Source organism: Mirounga angustirostris, unplaced genomic scaffold (assembly GCF_029215605.1).
Source record: "Mirounga angustirostris isolate CCGP_5_RB_7025 unplaced genomic scaffold, mMirAng1.0.hap1 SCAF_6, whole genome shotgun sequence".
NCBI classification, from domain to species: domain Eukaryota; kingdom Metazoa; phylum Chordata; class Mammalia; order Carnivora; family Phocidae; genus Mirounga; species Mirounga angustirostris.
The window spans coordinates 57049534-57073138 of NW_026991714.1; the positions used below are offsets into that span (position 1 = coordinate 57049534).

At 37.5% G+C, this 23605-nt stretch overlaps 1 protein-coding gene across 6 annotated transcripts in view; it reads left to right on the forward strand.

Annotated features, from left to right (window-relative positions):
• Positions 1–23605, forward strand: part of NME7 (NME/NM23 family member 7) — a 273064-nt gene that overhangs the window by 215637 nt on the left and 33822 nt on the right. For 5 of the 6 annotated variants that reach the window (XM_064594364.1, XM_045877515.3, XM_064594363.1 and 2 more), the window contains one exon: positions 4401–4508. The exons of the other annotated variant lie outside the window; for it this stretch is intronic. In XM_064594364.1, coding sequence (XP_064450434.1) covers positions 4401–4508 — 108 coding nt within the window. The remainder of the gene's footprint in view (positions 1–4400; positions 4509–23605) is intronic. 6 annotated transcript variants of the gene reach the window in all.

The window sequence follows — 23605 nt, forward strand, 5'->3', positions numbered from 1 at the left end:
TAACTGAAATTATAAGAAAAGAAAAATAAGTACCCACCTTCATGATTTTACAAAGTATGTCTTACTTCACAGAATGCCAGCTTACCACCACGTGAATAGAGTAGGTGTGTAATATCAGGTGCTTAATTGTCAGGAAAATTAGGGGGAACAGAATGAAAGTCATGAATTTAATATAGAGCCATCCTTATTCTCTAGTTTATCAAAATGTTTTTCTTAAGTAATACATTTATAACACATTTGATACAACCTTGTAAAGGAAAACTTAAGTAATTAAATAAATGCACACCTTTAAGATGTGCCAAAGGGATGGAATCACAGGTATGAATGCTGCTCCGCATTTTTGCACCAGAAGATGCAGCCGCCATAACTATTGGTGATTGCCATATCCGTAGAGCTGATCCACTCAGTACTTTGCCTCTCAGTCTGTGATCCTCCGTTCCTCAGTATTCTTGTCCTCCACGTGACCTTGGGCATGGTTACACCTTAAAACTGATCATTATAAATCACTGTAACCCCATTGTCAGGGAAGGTCATTGAACAGACATGACCACCAGTTGACCTAGTCGATCAGAGGCTCCTCACCCCCTCCCTTGTCCTTGGAACGTGGGTTCTGCTTGCCTTTCCCCCCAGTGGCTGCTCCAAGGACACAGCTTTGACATAATGATGCGGTGTTGAGAACACCTGCACAGTATACATGACTGAACCCAGTGAAGGCCTCTGTATAAACTTAGGATGTGGCTGGTGGTTGCAGGAATCCACTCACCTTGCTGCCACCCAAGTTCCCTTTGCTTATGAAAACTGCCACTACTAACCTCTTTCTTCAGTTTTTCTCTGCCCTCTGAGTACAATGGCCAGTTTCAGATTACACCTGGCAAATCCCCAGAGTGTTGCTAATCCGCCCCCCTTCTCCGCTCACTTCCATTAATTTCAAGTATCCTTTCTCTTAACTTTCCAGCTCATTTCTTCAAACACCAGTTTTAATAATCATTCCATCCCACTAGCTCTGATCCATTGATCTACCTTTTCAGTGCCTCTCACCGCTCTGCCCACCCCCAGGCTCTTGCTTTCTTACTCAGTTTAATTTTTGTTGCCCATCCTTATTATCACTCTCTTGCATACCCCTCAACTCCCTTACCCCTCTCTTGTTTTGTGGTTTTCTTTTAGTAAAGTCCCAATCCTCATTACATTCAACTTTCTACCAAAATCTCTGCCTGCATCCATGCAGCTGAGTGTGGCTACAGAAGAACACACAGCTATCCTGTATAATCTCCCTTTGCATTCATGACCACTAACCTCACCAATGAAGGGCCTCACAGGAGGGCCCTCAGTGCTGTCAGCAATCACATTTCACTTTCCTAGTTCATTCACTTTCCTGCTCTCTTAAAATGTGTTCCTACCTTCTTTTCTCTCCTGACATCCCCCAAACCTCCTCTCCAGCCTTCCCCTCAGCTGATGACAATCTTGCTGCCCTTTTCACTGCATAATAGAATCAATCAAAGGAAAACTTCTGGAGGGAACTTTAGAAATGTTCCATATGTTGTTTAGGATGGTGATTACTGAGTCTATTTGACAAAATTCATGGGGCACTTAAAACCAATACATGTTACCTATGTAAGTTATATCTAAATCAAAATTAAAAATAAAGAAAGAACTTCCATAAGTTGTCACCACTGCATATACCCACTTCCTGCAGTGGGCTCTGTGTGTGGTCTTGATGCTGAGGATGAATGTTCCGTGCTCCTAGATAAGGCCAACTCCCCTACTCCTGCACTTAACTCCATCACTCCAGCAATCCTCCATTCTCCTTCCTGCTTCATCGGTGTTTCCCTTCGCTGGATCATTCCTATCAGCATGTAAATGTGCCATTATTTCTCTCATTTTAAAAATAACACTGTCCTCCAGAAAAACCTCTCTCATTCCACTTCCCTCCATTTACTGCCCCATTTCTCTTCTCCTCTTTGCTGAAAAATTCCTCAAAATAGTTGCCTGTATTCACTTTTTCCAGTTCTTCTACTCCCATTCTCTCGTGAAACCACATCAATCTGTGTTTTGCTCATCACCGGGCCTCTGAAACCACTCTTGTCAAGGATATCCATGACTCCGTATTGATTAGATCCAGTGTTCAGTTCTTGGTCTTTACTCTATGTGACTTCTCAGCAACATTGAGCATTGTTGATGACTCTCTGTCCTTGACATTTTTCTTCACTGTCTTCTAGGAAAGGACTCTCCTGGATTTCTTCTTACCTAGCTGGTCGCTCCTTCTCCATCTCCTTTGCTCATCATCTCTCCTTGTCTCCTTTATTTTCTTAAGATATGGTGCCCCTGTCTCTCATCTCACTGCCTTCACAATCTCATCCAGCTGATACCTTTAAATACCTTAAAAATGCTATGGGCCCCCAAATTGCTATTTGCAGTGTGGAAGACTCCTCTGATCCTAGATTCATACCCAACCATGTATTTGAAAACTTCATTTGGATATCTAATAGGCAACTCAAACTTCATGCATTCAAACACCAAAATCTGGAGGACTTGCCCTACCAGATGAAGACTTATTATAAAGTTATAATAATGAAGACAGTATAATATAGATGTACGAATAGACAAAACATCCAGTGGAACCAAACAGCAAACCAATAAACAGATTCATACCTACACAGAAATCTTATATATAACAGAGCTAATCACTAGAGATTGGTGGGGAAAGAGGGAAACTATTCAATAAATGGTGCTAGGGCAATTAAATATCCATGTGGGAAAAATGGAAATGGATATCCCCCTCACATTATAACCAAAAGTCAATTGTAGGTCAATCAAGAACTTCGCGTGGAAGGCAAAACTTTAAACATTTTAGAAGACAATAGAGAAGAATATCCTTATGGTCTTGGAGTAGAGAATAATTCCTTCAGAAACAGCACAAATCATAAATGAGAAGACTGATAAATTTAATTTCATTAAAATTTAGTATTTCTGTTCATAAAAAAAATACTAAAGAAAACCCAAAGATAAGCTTCAGACTGGGAAATGATATTACATTGTGCAAAGTGACAAAAAATAGAATTCAGGATATAAAAATAATAATCAAAAAGAAAAGAATAACCCAGTAGGAAATGGATGGAAGAAGACAAGAATAAACATTTTACAAAAGTGGATGTATATGAAAGGACACTAACCTTCTTTAGTAATCAGGGAAATATGAACTAAGAACGCAATGAGACACCATTTCACACCCACTAGAATAGCAAAATTAAAAAGTTAGCCAATATCAAATGTGGATTTTGATGTGGGTGGTGGGAATTCTTGTGCACTGATGGCAAATTGTTACAACCGCTTAAGAAAATGGTTTGGCAGTACTTAGTAAAATTGAATATGTATGTGCCCTAATCCAGACGAAACTCTTGTATACATGCAGAATTGTGTGTGATTGTGTGTGTGTGTGTGTGTATGTGTGTGTGTGTCAAAGCAAGGAGAGGAGAGAGAAAGGGGGAGAGTGAAGAAATTAGTTGAATGTCCATCAATAGGAAAATGGATAAAATATGCTCAGTCACACATGGGATTTGTATAGTAATAAAAACAAATGAATTACTATTAAACACAACAACATGGACAAATCTGAAGAACAATGTTTTGAAAACTAAACAAAACAAAGGAATCTTTAAATAAAATTGAGAGTAACGGGTACCTCTGCGTAGAGGTAGGGGTGGGATAGAATAGAGTCAGGATGAAGTCTCACACAGGGGACTTCAAAGTTATTGTATTATTTTAATTCCACTGAATAGTGGGTACACAGGTATTTGTTCCTCTTTTAAAAATATTCATATATATTAAGTACCCTTTTAGTATGTATATGTCAAATTAAAATTGAAGTTTTGAAAATGTTTAATTTAGAATTAAAAAAAAGACTAATAAGTAGGTCATTAATACTCCCCTATCTTTAATTTTTTTGACTTCTTGTTTCTTTTACAGTTTTGAGTTATCTGTAACCATTGTTTCCTCTAATGTGAGCTAGTACTAAGCTGAAACAAATGGAATATTTTGAAAAATCTTTTGAAATCAGGGCCATCAAACTAGTTCATTTTTATATCAAGTTGTTAGGATACAAGTCTTTCACAGTAATGAACTGGGTTCCTATTTTATGTGATTTTTCCATAATCTATTGATAAAAAAAAGATATAATTATTGTTGCCCTCTGGACTTTACATCAGGCCACAGAAAAAGCCTTACGAGTGAACTGAAATGTTTCATTGCTCAAAGTTTTCATGCATTCATGCTATTTCCAGAAAAAAATCAGTGCCATCACTGTATACATGTATTTCATAAACAGATAATTCAAGTGTTTCATGTAGCTGGTGTTTTTCTTGTTAACACTGAACGACTGACTATATGTGAATGTGCATTTATAGGAAATTGCCCGGCATTTACGCCCTGGAACCCTCAGAGCAGTCTTTGGTAAAACTAAGATCCAGAATGCTGTTCACTGTACTGATCTACCAGAGGATGGCCTATTAGAGGTAAGATAAAGAAAAGTTGACATCCTATTTATATTTCAAACTCATAATCTCAGCAATTCTGGTGCATAAGAAACCTTTTAATATTCTTGGATTATACTATTACTTGGCCATCTGAGGACTTCAGAGTGTAACTTTAAATGACCACGTTGTAGGATGCTGCATATAACTAGTCTTCAAAGAGTTAATTGGTTGGCATAGTTCTGTGTTTGGCATATTTCTGTGATTGGTGTATACATGCCAATATTTTAATGCATACATTTAAAAATAATTTTAAAAACAAAAAGCTATAGCATTAAATAATGTGAAATTTGTTTTAAAAACAGGTAAAAATACCATTACCATAAGTTTCTAGTCATAATGATATGTCAGTGAAATCAAGAAGTCCAATATGCAGTGTGATAACATTAAAAGTAATAGTTACCATTTACTGACTCTTTATATGCTGGGTTCTAGCGTGATAGATAAATGCTTTGTATAAAGTAATTTTTTTTAAATTTTATTTTATTATGTTAATCACCATACATCATTAGTTTTTGATATAGTGTTCCATGATTCATTGTTTGCATATAACACCCAGTGCTCCATTCAATAGATGCCCTTTTTAATACCCATCACAAGGCTAACCCATCCCTCCACCCCCCTTAATCTCTGGAGCAACTCTAATCGGTTGGTATTATGGTGTCCATTTTTTTCAGGAAAATAAATTGAGACTCAGAGGTATATAACATCCTTAAACCACTCATATAGGACAGAGCCATATTTTGACCTCTCATCTGTGTAATTAACATAAAACAGGAAACAATGAAAAAATTATAAGAAAATATTAGTGAAAATTAGTCTTGTTTGGATTTTTTTTTTTTTTTTAAGTAGGCTCCACACGCAGCATGGAGCCCAACACGGGGCTTAAACTCATGTCCCTGAGATCAAGACCTGAGCTGAGATCAAGAGTCAGAAACTTAACCGACTGAGCCACCCAGGTGTCCCAGTCTGGTTTGGTTTTTAAAAAGTCATTTCTAGCCCCAAAGCATAGAAACTTTAAAGAAAAAATAGAAATTTTTAACTTTTTACAGTTTTTTAAATTGTATTTTAAATTTGTATGTCAAAAGAAACTAAACTGAAATGAATACACAATGATAAAATGATTATAGCTTAAACACAGAAAAATGATTGATATCCTCAATACATATTTGTTTTAGAGAGTATTATTTATGTTTTATGTCAAATTTATCAGTCGTTTTTTTCTGCTTTTGAAGTCATACATAGAAAGGCCTCCCCCACATTTTGCTTTCATTTTCTTACATTGAAATATTCAGTCCACCTGGAATTTGACATATGGTGTGAGGTGTGGACTAGTCAGCTGTCACAACATCGTTAAATCCTCCCATGCTTTCATTGTTACTTCTCATTTATTAAATATTTGTCTACATCTGTATCTGTTTCTGAACTTTCAATTTTATTCCATTGGTATGTGCCAGCAAAATACTATTTTTATTACTGCACTTTATTTATACTTTGAAAAAGTTTTCTTGGTTTTCTCTTAAATTTATTCCTCCACGTAAACTTTATATGAGCTTACCAAGTTCTTTACCCCATCCCCACAGGATGCAAATGGGACCTTGACTAACGTTATAATATTTTTATAAATTACCATGGGACTGACATATCTATAACTGTGAGTTTCTGTCTGTGTATTTGGTATGCCTCTTCTTTTATGCAAGCAGTAGAGTCTTTTTTCATAGGGGTCTTGGACATAGTATATTAAATTTATTCCCATCAGTTTTTTATTTTGTTGCTTTAGAGAATTACTTTATTAACTCCATTAAAATTTTCTGCTATAAGCCAAGATGTTCATGTGATAAACATGCGATTACATGTTAAGGTAACCTTATCTAAACTATGCACCGTGGTACAAAATTTTCACATACTTTTGAAATATAAAATTGTAACAAATTTCATTTTTTAATTACCCAAAGTATTACATGTTTGTTTAAAATTTTCACCTGTTTTATAAATATTCCATTCACGTTCTGATAGTTTAGGATCTATAGAGTAGGTTTGAATACAGACTATTGTTCAGTGAAACTGAAATATTAATTATGAAATTTATGCCCATTAAAAAATATTATCAAGGTATGCCCATGATTTTGCTTGTACAAACTGAAATGGATTATTACTGCCTGTAGTTTACAAAGCCATTTACTAAATGATTAAAATCTTTCTAACCTAACTTCACAGGAGATTTAATTGTAAGTTAATGACTGTGTGGTTTAGAGAATTAACCAAAAACCAGAAGTCAGAGCTCCAGCAGCCTCCTCTCATGTGGCTGGTGATTCATAAATTGATGTGACCTTGGATAAGTCACTTTTTCTTTCCATGCCTCACTTTTATCAGCAAAATAGAATAAAGATTTCTGATATAATCAAGGGATGTTCTTCCAGTTAAGGATTAACTGTTTGTGGATTGTTACATTGCTTTAAATGGTAAAGTATTATAAAAACACTAAGAAGCCAGAATAGTTATCTGTTCGGAGGTCTTCAAAGTAAAATTCAGAGTGACATAAAGACAAGCTTTCTGATCAGGGAAGCACTTTATGCTGCTACTCATTAAGGGAACATCCTGTAGATGTAGGGTGACCATAAAATGTATTGTCTAATCTAGGACCTTTCTGAAAGGCAGCTCCAATCAGACAAGATGCTAGGACAAAAGGCATAAACCAGAACTATCCTTGGCACACTGGGATTATAGGCTCTCTCTTTATATGGGAGCCAGGAAAATGGGAAAAGGTTACTTCTCCTTAATCCTTTCCTCATGTGATGTTTATTGAGCTAAGTTTATTTGTGTCAGATCTTAGAAGGTATTCCAGTTCATATTTTGTCACCATCTATTTTATGTACTTATTCTTGTAGCAATGATTATAGTATGTATTACTTGCTGACATTGTGATAGGATTTCAGAATCACACGAGACATTTCCCCTATCCTCATTGAGCTCATAATAAGTTTCAGAGTTCAAGGATCTTAGCATGAAAATAGAATCTATTAGGAGCATTTGGATGCTCCTAATTGTGACATAGCCATTTTTGTGGATGTAGGAATAAATGACAGCATCTATGATATGAGACATTCTATGATGTTATTTCACTGGTAATGCTCCTGATTGGTAGTAACTCTAAAGATCTTAAATTTGAGCTTTAAAGAAAGCGTTAATGACAAAATATATAGCTAAACTAGTAATCAAAGAAATACTAGTTTTTTAATAAGGGCAAAGAATTTTTTTTAAATATCACTGTTCACTGCTGGTAAGGCTACAGTTAAACAGATACGCTCATATTGCTGGTAATAGCTACGTGGCAACAGGTATTGAAAGCCATGGGTTTTTTCCATTTGTTCCAGAATTCTACTTCTTAGACTCTAACCAAAGGAGCAGGTGACAGCAGGACTACAAAATAGAAAGTTGTCTGCACAGATGTTCATTGAAGTAGTATTTGGGGTAATTAAAGTCAGAAATGACGTGCATGTCAAAGGTGTATCTGATGGTCCCTCCTCTGAGAAGACTTTCTTGCTACCTGTTGTCTGCATCAGAGTTCCTTCCATATGTGTGTTTGCCTAGCAATTTACTTCCCTCTAATACAGTAGTGTAGCCAAGAGCTGACATAGCTCTGCATGTGGGGCAAGTTACTCATTTCACCAAGCTAGGTTTCCTCATTCCATAAAATGAAGATAATAGCAGTGCCTGCCCTATCAGATAGCATAGTGCCTAGCACAGAGTAATTGCTCAACAAATGATAGCAATTATATTATTATTATTACAACCCATTGTCTTTTGCTTATAATATGTCCCCATAAGACTGAGTACTCATAGGGAAGAGAATCTGTCTTGCCCAGCATATAAAAGCTCCTCCACAAATCAGTTTTGAAGAATAAGAGGGAAGGTTTGGTGAAATAAATTATGGTTCATGTACTCCATGCAAAAGTATGTAACTTTTTTTTTTTGAGGTTTTCAGCTTTTTATTTAGCATAGCATATCCAATATGATTCTTTTTCTCATTCTTAATATCAAAGTTTCAGAATCTCTCTTGTAATTGTAACAAAATACTTGTAACCTTTTTTTAAAATAATGACGATGGAGACCTCAGCAGTGGATTCCAGCCTTGGTTGCATATCGGAATCACCTAGACCATTTTTAAAATACTGATGCCCAGACCTATCCTTAGAGATTCTAATGATTTTTCTTTTGAAATAACTTCAAACTTACAGATAAGTTGCAAGTACAGTACAAAAAATTTTTTTTCATGAACATTTGGGATTAAGTTGCCAACATAATGCCCCATATCTCTGAGTACTTTAGTGTGTAGTTTTTAACATAAAAGGGCATTTTTCTACCTAACTACATTACGAGCATCCAAGTTAGGAAATTAACATTGATACGTTGCTGCCATTTAATTTTTAAACCCCATTCAAATATCACCCATTGTCTCAATAATGTGTTTTAGTAGCAAAAGAATTCAGGTCAGAATCACTCACTGCATTTAGTTCTTTGCTTAGTTTCTTTCAGGGTAGAGCTTTGCTCAGATTTTCCTTGACTTTCAGGACCTTGACACTTTTGACAGTAACAAGCAGAGATTCTAATATAACTGACCCATTTATTCATTTGCTCATCAAAAGATTTTCTGGATGGTTTCTTTGTGCATTTCTAACAAGATACTGACACATTGATTTTGCCGAACAGCATATATTGCTTATACAAAGAGTCTTTTATTGGCTCCCCATTGTCCATGAAACTGTGTGACGCCTGTTTGATTTTATGACCCAACATTGTGTATGCCTCCCTTCTGCTCCACTTAGCCTGAGCCGCTGCTCACGAGCATCACTGATGATACTTCTTCCTCAGTTTTATTTTCTCCTTCCTTTATCTTTCCCAAAGCTTCTGTGCTGCTCATGTAGCTTCCGTAGTCAGTGCCCAGAACTGTTGTTTTCTGATTATCTTCACGAGAACAACCAACACTTTACATGTACTGAAATTGAAATTCTCCAAGCTGCCAAATAAGTATACAGTAGAAAATGTATGTTTGAATTTTGAATTCTGTTCGTCAAAATGATATATCAGTCATTCATTCAGATACTTACTTTTTTTTTAATTAAAAACAGCACTGGGGACACAGCAGTAAACAGGATACATGCAGCCCCTGACCTCATGGAGCTTACCTTTTAGGAGATAGCAATCATAGTCGTCGTTTTTTAGAATCATGAAAATATGGATCTTTCCCTTGTTTTTGTTTTCCAAATATTCTGTAAATTGGTTATATCACTTTTGTGGTTATAAAATAATAATTTTTACAGTCTATAAAATAGGGGCACCAGGGTGGCTCACTTGGTTGGGCATCAGTCTCTTGACTGATCAGGTCATGATTCTCAGGGTTGTGACATCGAGCCCGGCCTTGGGCTCCACACTCAGCTCCTTGAGATTCTCTCTCGCCCTCTCCCTCCACCCCTCCCCACCCCCACACATGCTCTCTCCCCCTCTCTCTCTCTAAAATAAATGGATCTTTTAAAAAGTTTATAAAATATCTCATTGTAGATATAAATAGACAACCAAAACAAATCTGAAATTGGATATATAATTATTTCTGCATTGATTCTTGTTCTGGTGTACTCTGGAAAAAAATTAATCAAACATTAACCAGAAATAAACATAGGTAGGTATAGGAGTAAGATGATTGGACAGGCCTGGATTTTTTGGCTGTGGTTAGTATGGGTCTCTGCATACACTGACACTCATAATTTATCTTTAGTTTTAGTTTGTATCTCAAAGGAAGAGTTGTGATTTTTACTAGTACATTGTCAAAGAGGGAACAACTTGTCCAAAGACAAGAGCAAACAGCTTTCTCTAAGAGATTTAAAAATAGTTTAGTAAGGCTGAGACTTTGACCTTGAGGTGGAAAATGACAAGAGATAAGGCTAGGAAAGTCATAAAGGGCCTTGTAAAATCATGTTGAGACATCTGAACTTTATCCAGAAGGCAACAGGAATCCAAATAAATGTTTTAAACAGGGGAGTAGCACAATCATATATGTGTTACAGGGATCACTCTGGCTGCAGGATGGAGAACAGATCAAGGGGGTTGGGGAGGGTAGGGGGAGAAGGTCAGTCTGGAGGGAGAGAGACCAGGTAGAAGGCTGTGAAGGTAATTTAGGGAAAGATTCTGGTAGCCTGAATGGATGTGGCAGTAGGAATAGCTCAAAGCAGTGAGCTTCAGAAGATATTTAGGGGGCTAGAACTGACAGCCTCAGAGACTAGTTGGATGTGAAGGGTAACCTATGGCAATGAGACAAGATTAACTCCTATCTCCAAGTGAAGACAATGGAGGCTACCATTGTTATCTGTGATACCCAAATTTCTGAAAACCAAAGTTGTTTCATAAATTTGATGGCAAAGCCTAACCTAATCTTATGTATAATTTTTCTACAACCCACTTAGTGTGATCGTTCACACTGCTGTAGAAGTATTAATGTATTAGATTGTGTATGGAAAACTCCCCAGACTCCTGGTACAATATAAAATATATATACCATATACATTCAATGACTTTTATATAATATGGAGGATGCATACCTTATTACTATTCCAAGTTTCAAAATATCTGTCACCAGGTGTTTGAATAAAGGATAGTGGAGAAGGTTTGAAACAGCCATGGAGAAAGAGCTGATCACAAATAAAGATTTCTGGGTGATATTTAGGATTCAACTGATTTGAGATACTATGTGTATCATGAATTTATTGTTTTTCTGAGGTACAGTTGGAATGAACAGGGATGAGGCTTTTGCAGGTGGGTGCATGAGGCAAGAGCACTGAGGATGTTAGTGGTTGAAGTTATAAATAAGGGAAGATGTGATGGGAGAAGGTGCTAGAATAAAAGGAGAAAATCAAAAGGGACTGAAAGCCTTCTGAGGCTTACGGACACGGGTCCTGGAACAAATGAAGGCAAGAGCTGTGGTCAGAGTAGACTCGTCTAAATTTAAAATTTCAGAGGAGGAGCTTCTCATGGCGATGGTAAGGTTCAGGACGTGGCCATGGAAGAGGTGACCAGCATGGAATTGAAGTCACCAGAGATGTGGAGCCTTCAGTGATTAGTGAAATTAAAGTCCCCTGGGGTCATGGCTGGGAGGCAGAGTTGAGAGGAAAACAGTGATCCAAAGCCTAAAGTTTTCAGCAAAGTAGAGACAGTGAACCTGAGGTGTGACAGCAGCAAGGAGAAGAGAGCATCTGGCCAGATGGCAGAGCTCAGAGTCCAGGTCCTACCTGAGGGAGGAAGAGCACTATTTCTACAATCCTGGCCAGAGCAACTTCACCCATGGCTCCAAAGAAGGGATGCCTTCAGGGATATCCAGGTTTCATTTAAGGCTGGGAGGCCTGGTGAAGAAGTTCAGGTTTCAAGGGAGTTTACTTTGAGACTGAGGGGCTGGAGGGAGCAAGGACAGTGAGTGACTGGTGGAGGGAAGAGGAACTCCAGAGCCATGGAAGAGTAACGAGATGGGGGAAAATAGGTGACCAGAATGGCCTCCGTCTTGGTGGATGGGGTGTTACAAGTTACTAGTTGTTTTTCTGCCCCATAGTTAAGGGTTTGAATGTAGGCAGTCGGGGCCTACAACCTCAGGAACCCAGGCTCCACCTTCTTGTTCCTCACAGACATTCTTAGCTTGTTGCCTTGTGGTCCCCCTGCGTGGTTGTTGAAGCTGCATTTATTACTTCTGTGATCCAGGCATGAAGAAGGAGAAGAGCAAGGGGCAAAAGGTGAAAAATACCAGCTCAGTCAGCATCCTCTTCTCTGCCCACTTAAAGGAGATTTTCCAGGAGCCCCACCCAGCAAATTCTGCTTATGATTTGCTTGCTAGAATTTAGTCCAATGGCCACCCCGTTCTTCAAGAGGAGCTGGTTAATATAGAGAGCAATGAGAACATTGCTACCTCCAACAAAATCAAGTTTCTATTGGAAGGAAGAAAGGAAGAGTGAGCACTGGGGAGGGGAAGAGCAGCATCTGCCACAAATGGTCAATAAGAATAACAGGACTTTAGCTAGGACCAGCTTTCCACTAGAATTGGCCCCTGCTGTTCCCCAGTATGGTGGTTCTCAAGAGTCCTCCCCCCATCAGCAGCATCTGCATCACCTGAGACTTGGAAATGAAACTCTCTGGCTCCACCCTAGACTGCTGACTCATAAACGCTGTGAGTCCGGCCCAGGAAATCTGCTTTATGCAGCTTTCCAGGTGATTCCGATGCCCCTAAGGTAGTGGGTTCTCTGCCAATAGCATGCATCAACATCACCTATGGAGTTTTATTTTTTTTAATTTTTATTTTTATTCCAGTATAGTTGACACACAGTGTTATATTAGTTTTAGATGTACAATATGGAGTTTTTAAAACTACATAAGCCTGAAGCTCTCTCACAGAAGATTCTGGTTAAGTAGGTTTGGGACGAGCTTTTTGGATCTGTGGAGGTTTTTTTTTGGGGGGGGTGCTTTATGTTGCAGGTAATTCTGATATAGATAATAATTAAACTAGCATTTGGAAACTACTGACATGTGTACCTTTGGGGGAAAAGTTGGCTGTGGTTCTGCTTTTGAGGAAAACCTAGACCCTGTCAGCAGGCCAGCAAAGAGATTATTTTACTTCCGGGACCTAGAATTGGAAACAGCAGCAACCTTTGGAATTTGAAGGGATCTGTAGCCTCTGTCAATGGATTTAGCTGCAGCCAAGGGTTATTACACTTCCAGGGAGGGCCAGTCTCTGAATGGGGGAGTTGGTGGCCTCTCGGGAAGGAGCCAGTCATGACCTGGTTGATTACCTGGATTTCTTGGTGGACATCTAAGTGTCAAGGCTGCCATATGCCCTTTCAGAGAATGACTAGAGGCCTGGTTGTGTGTGTGTGTGTGTTTACGCACGCACATTTGCATGTGTGTATGTATGCACTAATGCATTCTAAGGCTGACAAGGACAGAGGCCTTGGGTCTCACAGCTGAAAACAGTTTTCCTCAGGTTCTTCAAATCTGCACTCACCACTTAACATGGGCATGTGATGCACAGGTGTGCAGGGGACCGAGACATATCTTTTTCCCCTGCTAATTGTGTAAGTGCCTTGAGGGTCTGGACCTCTCAGACTTTTGAATCTCTAGCCCCTGCCTAGCATACCATAGGCTTTTAGTCAATGTCCATTAAGTAAACACATGGGGAGCATCTCATGAATGAGGACAATGTGCCTCCACCCCCATTCTCTTTCCATATGGCTGAAATGTCACACCCTGATGAGGTGAGCACCACTTTCAAGTGCCACATCCCACTACTTCCTCCATTTGCCAGTTGCCAGAAAAGTCTACTGCTTCTTTCACTGCTGACTGTATGCAGCTAAAACCTGAGCTATGTGTAGGTGGAAAGCTGATGGTTTGCAAAGATTTTTTGTCCTCTCAAATGTAGTATTTCAAAAGTCTCTATATTGACCTTAAAAATATCCTGAAAATAAATAAGCATTAGGCTATCAAATTCTAATTCTTTATGGCCCAATTAGTAGTAAAGAATTGATATTTTGTCAGATAAAGGGATCTTGGACTAAGGAGCAATTTTGTGTTCCCTCCTGTATCCTGTCATGTGTAGAGCTCATTTCTTTGTTAGAGTACTTTGATGACTTCTACCCCAGATAGTCCACACACTATCTCAGTAAGAAAGGGATCCTAATATTTCCCTCATTTAGCATAGGTAGGAATTTAGTATTTTATTCACGGCAATAATGGATCTCTATAAAATGCTAGAATAACTTATTCCCAATAGTCATAATAACTGTTACTTCATGGAAATTTCTATATCCATTAATACCATTATATCCAGGCAATCATTATAATGACTGAAATCACATTCCACACAGGGAGTTTTCAGGTCCCTAGGTCCCTCCCTTTCTCAAATATAGCCCCAGCTCCAGCTTTCTTTGCATTGGTTATCTTTTCAATCTGAAAAGTAACAAATCTTACGGACTTAAGGATTTAAGGATTATATTTAGTATGATTCCACTTTATTTTTTTGTTGAAGTACAATTACCATATAATGTAAGATTCAGATGTACACATATTGACTCAACAATTCTATACATCACTTAGTGCTCACCACACTAAGAGCAGTTACCATCTGTCACCATATGACCTTATTACAATATTATTGACTATATTCCCTATGCTGTACATTTCATCTCCATGACTTATTTTATAACTGGAAGTTTATACCAGTTAATCCCCCCTTTTTTTGTCCTTCCTCAAATCCACAACCCTCTGGCAACCACCAGTCTATTCTCTGATTTAAGAGTGTGTTTATTTTTTGTTTGTGTATTTTGCTTTTCAGATTCCACATACAAGTGAAATCATATGGTATTTGTCTTTCTCTGACTTATTTCACTTAGCATTATGCCCTCTAGATCCATGCATGTTGTCGCAAATGGCAAGATCTCATTCCTTCTTATGACACAGTAATATTTCACTGTTTAAAGATATCACCTCTTCTTTATCATTTATCTATCAATGGACACTTGAGTTGCTTCCATATCTCCACTGTTGTAAATAATGCTGCAATAAACACAGGGGTGCATCTATCTTTTCGATTTAGTGTTTTTGTTTCCTTTGGGTAAATGCACAGTAGTGGAATTACTGGATCATATGGTAGTTCTATTTTTAATTTTTTGAGGAACCTCCATACTGTTTTCCAGAGGCTGTGCCAATTTGTATTCCCAACAATAGTGTGGGAGGGTTCCCTGTTTTCCACATCCTCACCAACACCTGTTATGTCTTGTCTAAATGATACTAGCCATTCTGACAGGTGTGAGGTGATATCTCATTGTGGTTTTGATATGTATTTCCCTGATGATTAGTGATGTCAAGCACCTTTTCATGTGTCTGTTGGCCATCTGGATGTCTTCTTTGGAAAAATGTCTATTCAGATCCTCTGCCCATTTAATTGGATTATTTGTGGTTTTTTGGTGTTGAATTGTAGAAGTTGTTTATATATGTTGGGTATGAACCCCTTATTGGATATATAATTGCAAATATCTTCTTCCATTCAGATTACCTTTTTGTTTTGTTGATGGTTTCCTTTGCTGTGCAAAAGCTTTTTATTTTGATATAATTCCAATAGTTTATTTTTGTGTTTGTTTCCCTTGCCTGAGGAGACATATCTATAAAAAAAAAAAAAAGTTGCTATGTCCGATGTCAGAAAAATTACTTCCGGTGTTCTGCTTTAGGATTTTTATGGTTTCAGATCTCAGATGTAGTCTAATCCATTTTGAGTTTATTTTTCTGTATGTTGTAAGAAGGTGGTCCAGTTTTACATATAACTGTCCTGTTTTCTAAACACCATTTATTGAAAATACTGTCTTTTCCCCATTGTTTATTCTTGCCTCATTTGTGTTAGAGTAATTGAGCATATGAATATGGGTTTATTTCTAGGCTCCCTACCTGTTCTATTGATCTATGTGTCTACTTTGTGCCTGCTTTGATTGCTATGGCTTTGTAGTATGTCTTGAAATCTGGGATTGTGATAACTCCAGCTTTCTCCCTCATCTCAAAATTGCTTCGGCTATTGAAAGTATTTTGTGTTTCCATACAGATTTTTAGGATTACTTGTTCTAATTCTGTGAAGGATGTTGTGGGTATTTTGATGGGGATTTTATTGTATCTGTAGCTTGTGATATTAATTCTTCCTGTCCATGAGCATGGTATATCTTTCCAATTTTTTGTGTCATCTTCAGTTTATTTCATCAATATTTTATAGTTTTCAGGGTACTGGTCTTTCTCCTCCTTGATTAAATTTATTCCTAGGTATTTTATTATTTTTGGTACCAATTTAAATGGCACTGTATCCTTAATTTCTCTTACTCCTATTTTGTTACTAGTGGATAGAAACAACAGATTTCTGTATATTAACTTTCTATCATGTAACTTTACTGAATTTGTTTAGCAGTCCTAATAGTGTCCTTGTGGAGTCTTTAGGATTTTCTATGTATAGTAACATGTTATCTGCAAACAGTGAGTTTTACGTCTTCCTTACCAATTTGTTACTTTTTATTTTTATTGTCTTGATCACTGCATCTAGGATTTCCAGTACTATGTTGAATAAAAGTGTTAAGAATGGACCTTCTTGAAAGGAAAAGTTTTCAGTTTTTCACCATTGAGTATGATGTTAGCTGTGGGTTTGTCATATATGGCTTTTATTATGTTGAGGTATGTTCCCTTTAAACACACTTTGTTGATTTTTTATCATGAATGGATGTTGTATTTTGTGAAATGTTTTTTCTGCACTTATTAAGATGATCACATGCTTTTTATCATTTCTCTTAATAATGTGATGTATCATGTTGATTGATTTATGAATATTGATCCGTCCTTGCATCCTGGGAGTAAATCCCTCTTGACTGTGGTAAATGATTTTTTTTTAATGTATTGCTGGATTCGGTTTGCTCGTATTTTGTTGAGGATTCTTACACCTATGTTCATCAGAGATCTGGGCCTGTAATTTTTTTTTTTTTTTTTGTGATGTCTTTATCTAGTTTTGGTGTCAGAGTAATTAATGCTGGCCTCATAGAATAAATTTGGAATCTTTCCTTCCCCTATTTTTTAGAATAGTTTGAGAATGGGTATTAACTCTGCTTTAAATGTTTGCAAGAATTCATCTGTAAGGCCCTGTGGTCCTGGATTTTGTTGGAAATTTTTTTATTACTGATTTAATTTAATTGCTAATAATTGGTCTGTTCAAAGTTTCTATTTCTTCCTGATTCAGTTTTGGAAGGTTATAGGTTTCTAAGAATAGATCCATTTCTTCTCGGTTGTCCAATTTGTTGGCATATAATTTTTCATACTATTCTCTTAGAAACTTTTGCATATCTGTGGTGCCAGTTGTTATTTCTCCTCCTTCGTTTCTAATTTTATTTATTTGTGTTTCTTTTTTTCTTGATAGTCTGGCTAAAGGTTTATCAATTTTATTTATCTTTTTGAAGAGCAGCTCTTAGTTTCATTGATCCTTTCCATTGTCTTATAGTCTCTATTTCATTTATTTCTGCTCTAATCTTTATTATTTCCTTCTTTCAACTAGCTTTGGGCTTGTTTTCCCTAGCTCCTTTGGTGTACAGTTAGGCTGTTTATGTGAGATTTTTATTTTTTCTTGAGATAGGCCTCGATCATTATAAATTTCCCTCCTAGAATTGTTTTTGCTTCATCGAAGGTTTTTGAACCATTGTGTTTATGTTTTCATTTGTCTCCATGTATTATTTTAATTCCTCTTTGATTTCTTGGTTGACCCATTAATTTTTTAATAACATGTTTTTAGCCTCCATGTGTCTGTTTTTTCAAGATTTTTTCTTGTAATTGATTACCAGTTTCATACTGTTGTGGTTGGAAAAGATGCTTGATATTATTTCAGTCTTCTTGTATTTGTTGAGACTATTCTGTGACCTAACATGTGATCTATCCTGGGGAATGTGCCATGTGCACTTGAAAAAATGTGTATTCTGTTCTTGGACGGAATGTTCTGTATATATTTATTAGGTCCATGTGGTCTAATGTGTCGCTCAAAGCCACTGTTTCCTTGTTGATTTTCTGTCTGGATGATATATCCATTGATGTAAGTGGGATGTTAAAGTTCCCTACTACTATTGTATTACTGTCAGTTTCTCCCTTTATGTCTGTTAATATTTGCTTCATGTATTTAGATGCTCCTATGTTGGTTACATAGATATTTACAATTGTTATATCCTATTGTTGGACTGATCCCTTTATAATTATGTACTGTAGTTCTTTGTCTCTTGCTACAGTTTTTGTTTCAAAGTCTACTTTCTCTGATATAAGTTTTGCTACCCTGGCTTTTTTTGTTTCCATTTACATGGTATGTTTTTCCATCCTTTCACTTTTAGTCTATATGTGTCTTTAGGTCTGAAATGAGTCTCTTGTAGGCATCACATTGATGGGTCTTTTTTTTTTTTTTAATCCCTTCAGTCATTCTGTCTTTTGATTGGAACATTTAGTCCATTTCTACTTAAAGCAATTATTGATAGTTATGTACTTATTGCCATTATGTTGTGTTATGGGTTTTGGTTGTTTATTTGTTTTGTTGTTGTTGTTTTGTAGTTCTGCTCTTTTCATTTCTCCTTCTTTTGCTCTCTTCCCTTGTGGCTTGATGGCTTTCTTTAGTGTTATGCTTGGATTCCTTTCTCTTTATATTAAATTCAAATACATTCTAAAAGCACTAAATTGTTACTCCCCTCTCCCCATTTTATGTATATAATGTTATATTTTACATCTTTTTGTTTTGTGTATTCCTTTCCTAATTCCCTTCCCTAATTTTTGTAGATACAATTGATTTTACTGCTTTTTTGTTTTAACCTTCATATTGGCTTTATAAGTGGTTAATCTATACCTTTACTATATGTTTGCTTTTACCTGTGAAATTTTTTTTCATAATTTTCTTACTTCTAGTTATGGCCTTTTCTTTCCACTTAAAGAACTCCCTTTAACATTTGTGTGAGGCTGGTTTAGTGAAGATGAACTTTTAAAACTTTTGTTCATCTGGGAAATTATCACTCCTTTTTTAAAAATTCTTTTAAAGATTTATTTATTTATTATTTGAGAGAGAGTGAGAGAGAGCATGCACATGTTGTGGGGGGGCAGAGGGAGAGAGAGAATCTCAAGCAGACTCCCCACTGAGCATGGAGCCTGACTCAGGGCTCAGTCTCATGACCCTGAGATCATGACCTGAGCCGAAATCAAGAATCAGATGCTTAACTGACTGAGCGACCCAGGAACCCCTCTCTCCTTCTATTCTTAATGGTAATCTTGCTGGGTAGAGTATTCTTGGTTGCAGGTTTTTTCCTTTCAGCATTTTGAATATATCACTCCACTCTCTGCTGACATGCAAAGTTTCTGCTTAAAAATCAGCTGACAGCCTTATGGGGTTTCCCTTGTATGTAACTGTTTATTTTTCTCTTGCTGCTTTAAAAATTCTCTATCATTACTTTTTAGCACTTTAATTATTACATGTCTTAGTACGGTCCTCCTTGGGTTCATCTTGCTAGGGCTATTTGTGCCTTTTGGACTGGGGTGTCTGTTTTCTTCCCCAGATAAGAGGAGTTTTCAACTATACTTCTTCAAATAAGTTTTCTGCCCCCTTCTCTCTCTCTCTCTTCTCCTTCTGGGATCTCTATAATGTGAATTTTATTACGTTTAATGATGTCACTGAGTTCCCTTAACCTGTCCTCATTTTTTATTATTCTTTTTTTTCTTTTTGCTGTTCAACTCAGTTGCTTCCCATTTTCCTGTCTTCCAGATCACTGATCTGGTCTGCATGCTCTAATCTGCTGTTGATTCCCTCTAGTTTATTTTTACTTTGAATTATTCAATTTTTCAGCTCTGACTGGTTCTTTTTTATACTTTCCATGTCTTTGTTGAAGTTTTCACTGAGTTCATCCACTGCTTTCTCAAGTCCAGTGAGTATCTTTATGACCATCACTTTGAATTCTTTATCAGACATGTTGCTTATCTCCATTTCATTTAGCTCTTTTACTGGGATTATGTCATGTTCTTTCCTTTGGGACGATTCCTCTGTCTTCTCATTTTGTCTTTCATTGTTTCTATATATTAGATAGGTCAGCTACATCTCCTGGTCTTGAAATGAGTGTCCTAGTGTAAAATAGGTCCTGTGGTGCCCTCCAGCACAGTGCACCCTGGTGTCTAGAACTAGGTGCTCCAGGGGTGTCTCCTGTGTGGGCTGCATGTGCCCTACTGTTGTGGCTGAACTGTGACTGCCTTCAGCCCAGCCAGCTGCAATGACCTACTTTGTCTGCTGTGGGCATATCGGGCAGGGTCTGGTCCCTGGGCTATTGACAGGCCTGATGCTGCTGTGGTCATTGGTGAACAAGGCTGCTGTGGACTGATTGGTGGATAAGGTCTCATTGGTGGACTCTCTATCTCCAGTTACCCTCTTGCCACAATTGTGGGCACACCAGAAGGCAGGGCTTCTCCCTGTGCAGCCAACTAAGTCTCTAGTTGGCAGATAAGGCCAGTAGACAGCCTAGCTATCTGCAGTTAGCCTCTCTGCCACATTTTCATGAGTGCCAAAGGGCAGGGCCTGCTCCCTATATAGCCAGCTAAGAGGCTAGGCTGCTGGAATTGTGGGCACACTAGTGAATGGAGTTATCTCTCTCCCTCCCCAGGGCAGGAGTTACTTTTAAGTGGCTCTGATCCCTGCCAGGGCTGCCTTTAGGGTATGGTGGGGCAGTTGCTGCTTTGGAGGGATGCCTATTGAGGTGGGCAGGTTGGATGGGGTGGATCCACAGAGGAACATGGAAGCAGGAATATTGTGCTAACAGGGTAGATGGAGAGTGTTAGTGCTGGCTCCCACAAATGTCCAACTATCTAGACTGGGGAGCGGAAGAGAAATGGTGCCCACCAGCACTTTTTTCCCTGGATAAATCTGAAGGTCCCTGCCCCTCTGACATATGTTCTAAGATTAGTCAGTAACTTCATACATACCCCAAGTGCTTTTCAAACTGCTGCTTCTGTGTTGTGTGTTGTGTCTTGAGCTGGATTATTTATCATTCAGGTTCTTTAAGAGTAGGGACTCTTACCCCAGATTCTCATTGCCCTTCAACTCTCCCAGAATTAAGCCCACTGATTTTTAAAATTCTGAATTAAGCCCTGATAATTTTCAAAGTTCCCAAAGTTAAGCCCCACTGGTTTTGAAAGCCAGGTGTTACAGAGACTCATCTTCCCAATACCAGTACTTTGTCCCTGGGGTGCCTGGGGAGGGGTCTGCTCCTCTGCTTCTCCATGCTTGTGATGTCCTTCCTGTCTGTGGTTAGTCTTTTTAGGGATTTGGTTCCCAACTGTGTGTCCACCCCTCCTTTTGTTTTCAGTGTGGCTTCCCCTCCACAAGGGGGGTCTGTTCTGCCAGTCTTCAGGTCATTTTCAGAGTTACTTGCATAGAGGTACCTGTTACTTTGGTGTGTAGGTGGGATGAGGTAAGCCCAGAATCCTCCTTTTTCTGATTGATCCCACCTTATATAGGCATGTATAAAGTCATTCACTATAGATACTAGGAAATATATCAATTTAATTTTGGAAAGATTGGTTAATTAATAAGTATGTAAAATCCATATAAAATAAATAGATGCAATTATTGGACTAAAAATAACCTTAAAGGGCCATTTAAGAATCTCCAAGCATTTTTTCTCAGCACTTTCTCATCCTCCCTGCCTATTCCCTAGTAGTGGTTCTCAAACTTCAGCAGTGGCAGAATCCCTTAGAGGCCTTTCCAAGCCCACAGCTCGCTCTACCCCAGAGTTTCTGATTCAGTAGATCTAATTTGCATTTCTAACAAGTTCCCAGTTAACACTGATACTATTGGTCCAGAGTACCACACTTTGAGAACCACTGCCTTAAGCCAAAAGCCACTGCACACTCTTATACTATTAGTTGAATTGTTTGTTCTCTTGGCTAATTGTTCTCAGATTTGGGATTTTATAGACTAGGAACCTTTCCAAAAACAAATCAAGCAGTGAACAACAGTAACTCCACATTGGGGATACATATAAAAATCAACTTTTAAAAATTTGCCAAATGAGGACATTAAAAAAAATTTTTCTCATCATCACCATCATTTTGTTTTGAAAGGACATTTAATTGCCTGTGTCATTTAATATAGAATAATGGGCTGTTTCTTCAATTGGATAAATTCATCTTTACACAAAGCTCACTTTATTGCTATGCCATGCTAAGGACATGATAGTGGAAGCAATTTGCTATAGGTACAGGCAAAAACATGGTTGCATTTTATAGGTAATTTTAAAGCAATAATAGAATCTACTAAAAGTTTGCTTTTTATTTTCACCATGCTCAGGCAGTTCCAAACAACGTCAGTGAGAATATATTGCCTTCTCCCCAAGGTGGACCACTACTGCCTAGTCCATGGTTCACCACTGCTTTATTGTCCTGATTTTTCCCATTTTGCCAGAGAGTAGTAAAATGTCATCCTGAACAGCATCACCTGGGGAATCGTGGGCAGAAGCCTTTAGGCTAAGTTACATGTGATTATGGAGTCTTTGGATTCTTAATTATACTGGAATTTGATATGGAAAACACAATTACATTTCTTGGGTCAAAGAGAAATATAAACTATCTGAGATTTCTTTAGTTTTGAGAGGTAATTTTTTGCATATTAAAGAAAATTATAAAATTTTATAAAACATGCTCATAATACAGAGAACAAAATTCTTTTCTAATTGTTTGGAGAGGGTAGAGTCTTCTACTACTTGTACCACCAAGGCTCAATATTTAACTATGACTAACTGACAAGTGAAGGTAGAATATTCTAATTCCAAGTAGAAAGCCAGAGATTTTTCTGTAACATTCAGTTCAACATAATATGAAGAATTAAAAATTACTTTTGTCTCTTTAATCTATGACTGATTTTTAAGTTATTGAAATGTGTGTGTATACATTTTATTTCAGTTTCATTCATTTGCTGATAAGAATGTGCAGTCATTTGGTAGGTGTTGTTTTGAGGACACAAGTATTACATAGTCCCAGCCTTTGAGGAATTGAATGTTTAGCTAGGAAAACAAGATAAATACATGTATAATGTCAAATTGTAATATGAAATCAAATACTAGCATAAGAGAATGTAGCCGGACAGTGAGTGTATGATGAAGTGTCAGAAACACACAGGTGTGAGGAGAGTTTAGTGGAGAATAGTATGGCTGACTGAAGGGATGAGAGGAATCTCATTAATGAAGTGGCATTTCTTGAAAAGGACCTTAAAGAATAAGGTAGATTTTTATATACAGAGAGGAACAGAAAATGGCAGGCTAGTTGTGGGAGAATCTCCCAAATCTAGTTAAAGTGGAGAGTTCCTTTAGTACTCTATGGGAGATAAATTTGGAAATGTAAATTAGGCCTAGATTATGAAGACATCCGAAGCCTCTCTCTGATGACAATATTGAACATTAGGATGATGATAAAAATAGTAACTGCAGTTTACTGAGCGGTATATACCAGGCACTCTATACTAAATGGTTTACTGC